This window comes from Plecotus auritus (genome assembly GCF_963455305.1).
Source record: "Plecotus auritus genome assembly, chromosome: 4".
Classification (NCBI taxonomy): Eukaryota; Metazoa; Chordata; class Mammalia; order Chiroptera; family Vespertilionidae; genus Plecotus; species Plecotus auritus.
The window spans coordinates 165738847-165752211 of record NC_137775.1 but is presented as its reverse complement, the minus strand read 5'-3'; the positions used below and the strand labels follow the sequence as shown (position 1 = coordinate 165752211).

The window sequence follows — 13365 nt, the reverse complement described above, 5'->3', positions numbered from 1 at the left end:
CACTTTTTCAAAATAGACTCGCCCAGGCCATGGTATTTTGTGGAAGAGCCACACTCAAGGGGCCAAAGAGCCGCATGTGGCTCGCGAGCCGCAGTTTGCCGACCACGGTCCTAAGAGAAGCCAGAGAAAAGAAAGTGTTGGATCCTTCCAGGTCAATCTTAAAGTAACACTTAATGGCTAGGACTGTGCAAAGTTAAAAAGAAGACTGCCTGATTATTTTCTGAATTAGAGGTAGCTGAGATGGGAGATGTTTTAATGAGTGGTGAGAGGACCAGATGAGACAGTGTACTTGGATGCACTTTGTGACCTATTTGAGTTGCAGTTATTGGACCTGTTGGGACTAAAAGCCGGATTGTACCCATCACAGAGCCTACTGCTAGGCAACCTCACATCATTATCTCACACATTTGCCAAAGTGTGTTCCAAGGAACACTTATGTGAATGCCTTCAAAAGACTGAAGAGGCAAGATTAAGTAACAATGCACTTTCCCATTTTTAAATCAATCAAGTACCTTTTAATGGACATCAGAGCTTCTAGTCTACATAAAAAGCAACATTGGATCGTTATGATTTGAGGGGGAAAAATAGAAATGTGACTTTTTTGTTTGTTTATTTAGCTGTATGTAAAGTTCTACTAGGCTTTTTGAAATCTCTTCAATACTACCTTCGTGAGCAATTAGAAGTCTGCTGACCTGGTCCTCATTTCCAAAGGCACTGAAAGAACTCCTGACAGCTAAATACTAAGGCTTTTATGGACTTCACTCTCCTCCACCTCAGGGCAAAAGACTCTTGGTTACCTCCGAGGCCTGGCTCCTCTCCTGAGTGTACAACCTCCTCTATTACAAAGTGAGTTGATCATCTTTCCCCCATAATATTTCTGATTTCCTATTTTCTATTAAAGACAAGACCATATTTTCTGAGGCTAGAAACCTGTGATCAGTTTTGACCTCCTCACTTCCTTCCCCCTATATCTAGTCAACGTCTGTGTCAAAGGTTCTTGCATCTTCACTGCTCCTCCTTAGAGGAGATCCCCTCAGAGTCACTCCTAACTCATCTTTCCCCTACCTAGTGTATTTCATTCTTATTCCTCTGCTCAAACATCTTGTGGTTTCCTAGTAAGGCAAGGTACCTAAGGTATTTAAATTCTACAACTGTGGACTCAACCTACGGTTCAGTTTTATGTGCAACCACTCTTAGCACACATAAACAAACTGCTTCAGGCAGGCTGGGGCAGCCCCATTCCTTTAAATTCAGCTTACTTGTGCCTGTGTCTGGCAATGCCATCTCTCCCTGCTTGACATGCCTTCCTTACCTACTCTTCCTGCTTTTTTAGTTCCTCAGTCGTTACTCTAACTGTATGTTCTTTTTAATGTCCTATTTGCCAACCTCAGCTGGATATAATCTTGCCCTCTTCTGACCAATGATACAATTTAATATATATTATTATATATTAATATAATATTATATATGAAGGCCTAATGCAATATATTAATAGTAAATGAATCCTGTAAATATTTCTACTTGCCAGGACATTAATTCATCAAATATTTCTGAAGGCATGTTCTGTGTCAGGCAATGTGCTAATAGTTACATGTAAAATTAGAATAGTAATCTCTAGATATCACCAGTAGAAAACTGATAGTGTTTAATTTACTCTACTTAACCTTATCTGAATAAAGGTCCATTGCTATATAAGTCTAAAGACCAGCAGTTCAGTATTACGTTACTCAAAGAATAGGCATGAGGACAATATATTCATGCCTCCTATTATCATATAACTTGTTTTATAAATCTCTAGAAATAGTCTTTTACTTCCTCTAATTTTAACTCAAATGGGGTTAAACATTTATCATTTAGCCAGTTACAATGGGACTTTTTTATCTTAGTTTCCACTAAGATCCCATAAATATGACAACAAAATGATGACTTGTGAATGCAGTATTGACTCGAGTTAGAAATCCTTCACTTCAATTAGGTGTTCAATCACACCACCGAGTTATTTTCAGTATTGCAATCCAATATAGCTATAACTTAATCATTAACTTTGTAGTAAATCGACAGACCAAAAGCAGTGGTATATTACTGTTTTAAAAATCTAGATAAAGGGTAACCAATGACTAAGACACTTTCAGAGTTTATCTGACAATATTCAGCGGAAGGAAACTTATGTCTAGACCAGGGGTCAGCAAGCTCTCTCTGTAAAAAAAAAATAGGTTTGTGGGCTCTTGTCTCTGTGACAACTACTCAATTCTGCTCTTGTGGCATGAAAGCAGAGAGTACCAAACTGAGTGTGATACCCAGAAGACTTTATAAGGGCAGGTGGAGGCTGGATTTGGTGTGATGACCTCTGTTCTAGAAGACCTGCATTGGTTTTCTGCAGAGACATACTTAATTCATCCAAGACACGTAGTGTGCATCAATTATATGCCTTACTCTTTGGGGGGACTAAGAATACAAAGAAGAACATGATGAATGAGAAAACTTTGGCTCATACTTGACAACTAGGTCACTTATTATACACAAAGGGATAGAAGCAGAAGTAACTGAAAATTTCTATGGGATCATAGAGGAGAGAATAATTCCCTCCACTTGGGAATGGAAAGGGATCCATGAAAGGAGGTGAGATTTAAGCTGGGCTCTGAAGAAAGACTAGAAATTTCCTAGAATGGTAGGTAAGAATGTAAACGTGAAGGCTAGTTTGTACTTGTGAGTACTGCTAAACCCCAATCTAGTTCATTTATTGATGAGCCAATGACTTGTAAGAACCACGTATATAAACACGCAGAGGGAAATCAAGTTAACCATACTTCACCTTTGTGCTGCCTAGGTCTGCATAGTGAATTAGTCTCACAGAGCAAGGAACTCCAGGATTTTCTACAATGCTGTTCTCCAAATTGGGTTTTGAGAACTACAAAGCTAGATCCTACTCTGTGATTCTATATTGTATTGGAGCTTGAAATATCATAACATTGGAAGCATGTGATTTCCCTAATGTTTTAATGATACTGAGGTCCATCTTGGGAACTAGGTAGACAGAGTCCCTGAGGGACATGAAAGAGCTATAGGATTGGTGATGCTGCAGTGAAGCAAGCATTCATCAGTCAGCCAGTCTAATGAGCATATTCCATACATATATCCAGGTAACTTTAATTTTTTGCTCATTCTGATTTATGAATCTAACAACCAGGAAAGTACAAAACATATGAATGATGTTGGTTATTATATCAGTTGTACCTCCCAAAGTAAATTAAAAAAATAGTATTCTGGTTCTTTCTAAGTTGATCAGCATGAATCAGTCCCTCTGAACTTGATTAAATCTGGATGCATTATTGAGTTTCCAGACTTAGAATACTAGGCCTAGAGTCTTGGCTCTCAAAACACTGACTTGATGAGAGTTTTTGAAGGTTTTCATTCTTTTGGAAGTAGGCCAAATTACAGTGCAAGTCCTTCAACAACTTGACAACCACTTTTGATGAATTAGTGGGCTGGACATATTTTCTCTTGCCATTTTCACTAGCATTTTGTCCTCCCTAAGTATTTAATTTTTATCTCAAAACTTCTAGAAGAGCTGTGCTTAGGACCAGTCTATGGAAGATAATTCCAGCAACTGACAAGCTCAGGAAGGGAAACCAGGAGAAATATCAGAAGTAAAGCTATGATGCTTACCAAGAGTTACAAAACAGAGTGAGCCCCCACAGTCAACTGTATTTCTATGTTCACCACGTATTTGTAGAAAGCTTACAATTTTGGATCTGATACAAGATAAATGAGTATAGACTTTTCAAAAAATGCAGTGATTTACAATCATAGCTGCAATGTAGGAGTGTGTCCCATATCACTGCTGGCACTGGTTGGTGGGACTCTTGAAAGGTTTTGGCAATTTGATGGGTATCTAATTTAAATGACAATTTCTCCAACATCTTTTTATATTTTAGACATAATGCAGATCTTCTCTTCAACGAATTGACAGTTTATTTCCTTAGCATATTTTTGGCTTTAAAAAATTACTTGAAGCTATTTGTATATTAAAGTCTATTGATTAACTTTGTATATGTGGTCCTTTTATGCTTTTTATCTACTGAAATCGAGACTATGTATATGATAGTTGCAGAGTTTAAAGAAAAAACAATAAAACAAATCTCCATTTCATTTGTCATTCCACCTCCACTGCAGTTTATACATATGAAGTCCCCGTATGTACTTCCCTATTTCTACTCCCGGACATTCTCCCCATGTAACTAGCTTTGTCATACCCATTCATAACTTCCATATTATGTTTGTATCTCTAAGTAATCTGCTAGTTTTGTCTAACTCTATATAAATAGAATCATATATATTAGTGTGTATTCACCTGTAATTTGCTTTTCAATGTCTTTTTCTAGAGATTCACCCTGTTGTAATGTTTCAGTGTGGTTTGTTCATTTTCCCTCCTGCACAGTTAATTATAGAAATATACTACAATTCATTTATCTTTTCTACTGGTGATTATTCTAGTGATTACCAGTTTTTGGTTGTTCCCAGGTTTTACTATTACACAACAGGACTGCTATGGATATCCCTGTACATGATTCTTAGTAGACAAGTGCAGGATTTCTTTTGGATATATAAACAGGCGAAGATTTGCTGGGTAGGCACATTTTCAAATTTACTAAGTAATGTCAAATGGTTTCTAAAGAGCTTGTACCAATTTACACTTCCACCAGCAAATATCTGATTTATGGTTGTCTCACATATTCACCAGCATTTGGTAATATCAGATTATAATATTTTTGGCAATCTGGTAGGTATAAAATAGTATCTCATTTGGTGTATTTCATTCTTTCCTGATTACTAATGGGGTTAAACAGCTTTTTGTAAATATTATAGGCATTTGATTTTCATTTTTTTTCATTTTCTATAAAGTGCCTGTTCAGGACATTACACATTTTCCTCCTGGATTATTTGTCTTCTTCTTCTTTTTTTTTTAGGGCTTTATAGGAGTTATTTACACAATCTGGACACTAATCCTTTGTAAATTACATGGGCAGTAAATATCTTCTCTCAAGTTTTAGGGCTTCTTTATTGTGTCTTTTGAGAAATAGAACTTTCTAGTTTTACTTTACCCATCTTTTCCTTATGGTTTATGCTTTTTGCATCTTGTTTAAGAAAACCTTCCCTATCCTGAAGTCACAAAATGTTCTCCTATATACTTTTTAAAGTTTTATAATTTTGTATTATCTAATTAAGTATTGAATCCTCCTTGAATGAAATTTTTACATGATATATGTATATTATAATTTTTAAAAATATGGATAACCAATTTTCCTAGAACAATTTATTAAAAACTACTCTTTCTCTACCCATCTACACATGCAACTGTCACAAAATGTATGTGTATCTGCTTCTAAGCTCTTTATTTTGTCTGTTCATTTATATACCTCTGTATAAACAAAATGCAGAACTAAATAATTCCAGGTATCAGGTAAGCAAGGCCCTCCACTTCAGTCTTCTTCAAGAGTTTCAGGTACTTTGGCCTCTTTTTCTTTCTTATAAATTTAGAGTCAGCCTGTCAAGTTCCACAAAATGTCTGTTGTACTGAATCTCCAGTTACGTATGGAGAGAAATGAGATTTCTTTCTTGCTATTCAATTTTTTTAAATGACAAAAGAATTTTACAGTGAATAAACATATATCCACCCCCTAGTTTCTATAACTTCCATTTTGCTACATTTTCTTTAACATATAACCATCCCTCTACTCATCCATTAATCCATTAATTTTTTTGATCCATTAATTTTTAATTGCATTTCAAAGTAAGTTGCAGACACTTCACTCTTATACTTACCATGGTATCGATTTTTACATATTTATTTTATATCATTTTTTTCAGATGTGAAAGATAATACAGCTGACTCTTGAACAACATGGGTTTGAACTGCATGGGTCCTCCTATACACACATTTTTTTTCAATAAATATACAGTCAGCCCTCTGTATCTTCAGGCTTTGCATCCGTGGATTCAACCAATCATGGATTAAAAACAGTATTTTTGATCTGCAGTTGGGAATCTATGGATATGGAAGACCAACTGTATGCCTTATTCTATACTATTTTATATAAGAGATTTGAGCATTCACAACTTTGAGTGTCTGTGGGGAATCCTGGAACCAATCTTCATGGATACCAAGGGACAAATGTAGTTAAGTTTTTGGGAAGTGAAAAGTTATATGTGGATTTTCAACAGTGTGAGGGTCAGCACTCCTAGTCCACATCATTCAAGGGTTACTATATAACCCAATATACTTGGTTACTTCAAAGGAACATGTCAGATGTGGCAGGAAGAGCATGAACCTATTCTTTTTTCATCTATGCATCATTTAACTTGTTTACACAGGAATTCATTACTTCTGTAAATTAAAACATACTATTAAAAAGACAAAAGTGCACTGACACTGCTTTGAAATTCTGGTGTTAATTCTAGAAGCCTCTTATAAAAATTAATTCACTAATCTCCCTGCATTACCTTTATCAGAGCTTTCTACCACATTTGCAATATAAATCATTATTGTGAAAATTTCTTCTAAATAAAAACCAAACTAATAGGTTAATACCTATATCACTTTCATCCATATACATAAGTATATATATTTTTCTATATGACTATGTTAGTGTTTATTGAAACTCGGCTGCTATTCCACAAAATCTCTAGAAGGCCTCCTGAATAACATCCTTCATTAGTAAACTTGTGGAGAGTTGAAGAGATAAAAATACTAACTAGGTAGGAAAAGATAAACATAAATAAATGGAAGAGGAATGTTCTCTTATCCCATAACATAAAAAAGCAATATTAATTATTAGCTGTGAGAAGACAAAGAACTTAGGATTATGAGAAAAAAAGGTTATTTTTATATTGTAGAAATCAAGGTGTTAATTAGACACAATGAAAGAAAAAAAATTAACAGTACCTTTTTCTTGAGCTATTTTCTTGGTGGTGGCTTGATGATGGCAAGGAGATTCTTCCATTTCATGATCAGATTTTGAAGGAGAGGAGAGTGAAGTGTCTCCCCAAGTAGAGGAGGAAGGCTCCCTTTCTGGGTGCAGGGGTCCTTGGGATTCAGTTATCTGGTCAGACTTGGAGAAGGGCACACTGACAGCCTCGGAAGTGAGGGATGGAGCACCAGAATCTGATTCTGGAGAAGTTCGCAAACCCTTGGGCAGAAGTGATTTGGTAATATGCATGTGGTTACAGAAACTGTTTGAAGGCTGTCGATATAAGAGATTATAAAGGAGGTTATGCCACTGAGCATCGGTTCCATGTAATACTTACTTTGAAATCAGATCGACCTTATTTTTAGTGAATCCCCATGAAAACCAATTTTATTTGTTCGTTTACAAATGAGACTCCGTAGTTCATAACAACTCACCATATTACCATAGTAACTAACACAGACACCTAAGACATATTGGAACAATTATTTGTACATTCATTATTTCCTACTAGGTAGAACCAACTGCTGAATATCAAAAACACCATCATGAAATATGATAATGTGGATAATGCTCTTGGTTAGTTCACTGAATGAGTATAGAAAGTATTTGAATTACAACAATGTATCAAGTTGAGTAAGGATTTTGGAGACAAAAATAAGTGAACTATTCCAGCTATTTCAAATGAGGCCATAGAATCTGGTTGCAGAAAAATCAATAAACTGTAGGAATAAGAATAGAGCCCAACACTGTAATCAGGAAACGGTCAAGGGCGCTCACCTTTCGCTCTAGACTGTCCTCCCCATCTGTTGAACTGACACTATCATAGAGCCTTGTCCTAGAGGGCCTCTGGCGTCGGTTCTTCACGGACAGCTGGGCCCGGGTTTTCAGGGCTTTCGAATCCAGGCGCTCGGTCTCTGGGACTGCTTCATTCAAGTCTAAGAAAAGACCATTGCAAAATAATCAGGGAGAGAAACCTTTGGAGAGGATTGATAAAGAGACCACAGACACTGATAACAAAATCTTAGGGTTATCAGTAACACCAGGCAGGAAACCATGACGGCCTGTATAATATGGACAGGTAACCAAAAAATACATTTAAAAAAGGGGAGATCTAGGAGAAGTGTACAAAGCCTTAGGGAGAAAAACCAACACTAAAGGTGACCAAGGCAACAACAAAAATCTAACATCCAAAGAGCATAAAACCTTCCTAAAACATAATTATAAGAAGCACTGATTTGCATTTACTTATTTATGTGTATGCATGCTGGAGTGTTTGATGAACTATATATAAAGGTCTATCAAAGTTGGGAGATCTTAGAAACTGAGGATGAAAACCTAAGCAGGTCAGGTGTCAGGTCAAGTGCAGGTAATAAAAGATGAGCATCAGTATAAATTTTCTTTAGCAAAATTTACTGATAGGCTTTTATCTTTTTCCTTTTACCTTTTCAGAGTGGCAGTCATTAAATGAAATCATGCTGTTCAAGAAATTAATAATTAAGTACTTCTGGGTTTAAATTATTAAAATAAAGCAAATAATGGAGTTGCAAAAAGTAAGTACTGATATTAATAGAATAAAACAATTTCTTATAGTAGCAGTACCCCAGGAAATTCCTTATCACAGTAAAGATAAAGTTATACTCTGAATATATTATATTACAAAACCAAAACAAGTAAGCACCTCAGGTTGTACCTCCCTTATGTAGGGAAGTTAGCAATTGGCATGTGATTCTAACAAACATATTTTTCCTTAGGAGATACATGTGTTGAATGATAATATTTAAAGAAGATTTTGACTTTTCATTTCCCATATTTAAAAGAAAAGTGAATATTCAGAAAAGTCAGACCATTCAGCTCTATATTAAGGACAGCTAAATATTTTATAATTAGTAGTCTCTTTATGTTTTTGTCAATAGATAAAAAAAATATCCTTTATCACTTTAATTTCCTTCTTCCAATAAAATCTAAACTTGCAGCTGCCCATTAAGAGTTCACCAATTTTGATAACTGGGGGAGAATCAACCTTACAAGCTCTTGTTTACATATAAGACGTGGAAACACAAAATAGATGAAAGCAATAATATCACTAGATATACTGTCGTACATGCTTATCTGTTTCATATTTGGATTTTATGTTCTTTGACACGAAGTCCTGTCACATATACCATCTCATGTGTCCTCACAACAGCTCCAAGAGACAAAGCAGCCAAGTATGTTTTCCCTCTCCTGAGCTCAGAGAACTTGAGTAACTTGCGGTCATCTACATAGCTAGCTGATGAGCTGCTATGACCGTTCTAGCTTTTGGACTCCCACGCTACTACTCTCCAATTTAGTTAGTGTTGAACAAGATACAGAATAAAATTTTAAAGGCATCAGAGTCCAGTATTTTCCACTGTAAAATCACATTTGGTGTGACTGGAAATTCACTTCTAGGAAATTCACTTCTCCAACAGGCTATATAAGGAACGTTACCATTAACCTTCCACATAGGTGTTAAGAGAGCATAAAAAAAGGGAAGACGTTGAAAACTATAGGAAAAATGATTTCTTATTTGGTTGGTTTAATAATAACGTTGGCTACTTAGTGACAAAAAGACTCAAGGAGGAAGCTCATTCTACTTTTGTAAATATGGCTCCTCTTGCAATAGAATCCTGGCCGTGGTGGACCCAGCATAGCACTCAACTCCATCACTAGGTACTGAACAACCGAGCGAGGGAACAGGAGAAGTACCAGGGGTGGGCAAACTTTTTGACTCGAGGGCCACAATGGGTTCTTAAACTGGACCGGAGGGCCGGAACAAAAGCATGGATGGAGTGTTTGTGTGAACTAATATAAATTCAAAGTAAAGGAGCGGAGGGGAGAGCAAGAGAACTGGATAGAACAGCCAGATCCGGCCCGCGGGCCGTAGTTTGCCCACGGCTGGTTTAGACTATAGAGAATTTATTCTGGGACTTTTGACTCCATTACTATTCGGTAATTTGCCAGGTCCTGATGTCAGTCAATCCCCAAATGGCAATTTGGTGCATCTGCTTTAGTACCAGCTCACACTGACTCGGTTCAACCCGCTGGAGGGCACACATGGAACTACATCTTTTAAAGATGAAGCCAGCTGGAATCTGAAAAGCAGTGCCTTAAATCCATGACCCAAGTGGCCAAAAGCGTGGTACCCAATAAACAACTTTTGAGTGTCTAAAAACAAAGAACTCGGGCAACTCTATAGTAGTGATTCATGGATTACAAATCAGTCATTTATATTCCAATTGAGAAAAAAAGTTTTAAAGTACAAAACCTGTAAAAATGGAATGTAGCTGATAACATTCACTTCAACAGCTCTTATACCGGAAGGAACTTGGAAGGAATGTTGCCCAGGAGCACCACAAGTAACCACCCTCCCCCCGCTTAGGAGTATTAGAGGAGATGAGTGAAATAGTAGGAAATGTGTATAGGACTTATGCTTCTGGGTACTGGAAGTGATCTGTCCGACCACTATAAGCTATCTTTTCTAGCATGTCATATAAGAATCAGAATATTATAATTCAAGAGAACCGTAAAGATTCTAGCCCACCCTTCTTTCTCAGGAAAACTAAGGCTCAAAGGTTAGAAACTTCTCTACCAACTGTAACACACAGTTAAGTCTGTGGAAGAGACTGTATAGAGTTCAGTTTCAGAAGCTTATCGTCCCAGAAGGTCTCTCTTAAGTCTGAAAGTAAACTTCACAGGTAATCTGCCTTCTTCAAATCCTCTTTTTAGTCTTACTTTATGTTTCAAACAAAAATACATGTCCAGGGCTAACTTTGCAAATTCCCAGAAGTATATAGTGCTAGAAGAAAAAAAATATATAGGGATTTCATTTGGCTTTATATTTATCCAAGAAATAAATTCTTACATTGAAAAAAAAAAAACTATGTCAAAATTTTGTGGATGGTGAGGTGGCAGGAGAAATCTGATGGGCTTAATGATTTAAGCTGTGTGCTACTAAATGTAAGGACTCGGGTGGCCATGCTCACTCACTGCCATTCATTCTCTACAGAGATCATAATCAATAGCACAACATTGCTCTTATAAAGCCAAGGCTCTGGGTTCCTCCTCTGCCGCTTCTCTCCAGAGCACCTTGCTCTGTTGTCCACAAGAATTAGAGGGAATTTTCATTTTCCTTTCCCCTTTATTCTCTATTCTTTCTTTCAGACTCTCCAGTCTCTGAAATAGCCTTTTTCAGACTCAAATTCAACTAAAATACAAAAGAAGAGCAGACTCAAGTAAATCAATAAACACAGGGAGAGAGATACAGAAAGGATATGAAGTAGCTGATGATAGAGCAGTTTTGAGTGGGTGGGACTCGGCTTCAAAATACCTGCATCTTAAGAATAGTCTTAGTGCTTTGAATCGGATCCTCCAAAGCAATTTAATGCATTTGAATATGATTTTAGCAACTGTTATGAAAAATGTTCTGTGAAATTAGGATGCTATATATCATATTTCACAGAGATCAGTTCCCTAAAGTAATTCTCTGAGTCATTCAGTTTTTTTCACCAGATTGACGTTACTTTTGACGTAAATGGAATGCTGCCCACGGATCAGACACAGACGGCAGGCGGGGAAGTAGGGGAATGGAGCAGCATGACAATAGGGTCTGCTCCGCATTCTTACGTGCGTTATTCTCCTCAAAACAGTCAGACCTTAGACCATCATGCTGCCTGGCTTGTGCTATTACCAACGGAAATGCTGAGCATAATGAGACACTTGGTGACATTTTTAAACTTGAACGTTATCTGCAATCAGTTACTGCAAATTCATAAAAGATGGGCCCCTGGAGCTTTGGGTTCATACACACAGCATTCAGAGACAGGTTTATGTATTGCACAGGGGCAGTGCAAAACAGTTACCTAGGGAGTCGCCCTGGAGTTAGTCTTCCTTGCATAGGACCCAGAACAGTGGCTCTGCCACTGAATTGAGTAATTGACCTAAACTCTCTGTCCTTCAGAATCCTCAATTGCAAAATTGACATGGTAATAACATATCACAATAATAATGGCATTTTATGAGGACTAAAGGCATAAAAAGATACATAAATGCTTAGAAGAATGACTGGTACATAATAATCACTCAGTAAATGTCTTTATTTACTGACAATGAAAAGGTTAGCAAGATATTCTTAAGTGCAAGTTGTATATTCTGTAAAGCAAGTTGCAGACAAGAGTCTTTATGGCTCATACAAAGACAGATGTAAAACTTGCACAAAACTTGACAGGCCCTTCAGGTGGTTTGTTTTTTGAGTGAGAGGGCAGATTTTGGCTTTAATGGTTTGCCAGAAAACAATCAGTAAGCACTGATTTCTCATTCATTGGGTTTGTTCATTAAAATTTTCCATAGTGATTTACTGGGAGTGTTCACCCATTAATTAGTACAATTCAGTAATAACTCATGGCCAAAATTATTTATCTGGGATTTAGTTATTAAAAATAATTTGTTCTGGAAAAAAATAAAAATTGTGCAAGTTTACTGAGAACTTAGATCTGAATTCAGAATAAAGAAAGTTTGGATCTACTCCAGAATTCTCCTCCACCCCAATTTAGAACTAAATGATAGTATGGCATGGAATAATCACCTCATTGCTCTGTATCTAACGCTGTTTGTTGTATAAGACACTCCTGATATTACCGGGTGTACCAGTTAATAATGCAGATTTTGCAATCAAAACAATAATTTCAAGAGAAACATCAAAAGTGCTTTATTCAAAGTAATGTCCATCGCTAGCTACACATTTCCCCCATCTTTCAGGTAATTTGTGGATACCGTCCCAATAGAACTTTTCTTGTTTTGAGGCAGACCATTCTGAGACCCAATTTTCCACTTCTTCGTACATTTTGAAGTGCTGCTCAGAAAGTGCGTGTGCCATCGATCAGAACAAGTGGTAATCTGAAGGAGCAAGGTCTGGTGAATAAGGCAGGTGGGTTAATACTTCCCAGGCAAGATCTTTTAACGCGTCTTTAACTGGTTTTGAAGTGTGTGATGGTATGTCATCATGAAGCAAAATTACTTTGCCGTGTCTTCTGGCCCATTCTGGCCATTTTACAATCAAAGAGTGGTTCAAATTGATTATTTCTTGTCGGTAGTGATCAGTATTAATGATTTCACCTAGTTTTAGAAGCTCATAATACACCACACCTTCCTGATCCCACCAAACACAGAGCATTGTCTTCTTTCCAAAGTGATTTGGCCTTGCAGTCAATGTTGATGGGTGACCTGGATGAACCCATGATTTTGTGCATCCACTTTTCATCACCAGTCACAATTCGATGCAAAAAAGACTTACTTTCGTGCCGTTGAAGCAACATTTTACTGATGACTTTTCGGTTTTCCATTTGTCTTTTGTTCAGTTGATGTGGCACCCATTTTCCTT

At 36.9% G+C, this 13365-nt stretch overlaps 1 protein-coding gene across 10 annotated transcripts in view; it reads right to left on the bottom strand.

The window, feature by feature from the left end:
• The window catches only part of PPP1R9A (protein phosphatase 1 regulatory subunit 9A), a 232695-nt gene that overhangs the window by 16719 nt on the left and 202611 nt on the right, over nucleotides 1-13365 (bottom strand). For 5 of the 10 annotated variants that reach the window (XM_080663193.1, XM_080663196.1, XM_080663195.1 and 2 more), the window contains 2 exons: nucleotides 7746-7903; nucleotides 6944-7241 (listed from right to left, as the gene is read on the bottom strand). In XM_080663193.1, coding sequence (XP_080519319.1) covers nucleotides 6944-7241; nucleotides 7746-7903 — 456 coding nt within the window. The remainder of the gene's footprint in view (nucleotides 1-6943; nucleotides 7242-7745; nucleotides 7904-13365) is intronic. The other 5 variants (XM_080663200.1, XM_080663201.1, XM_080663198.1 and 2 more) reach the window with 1 other exon arrangement.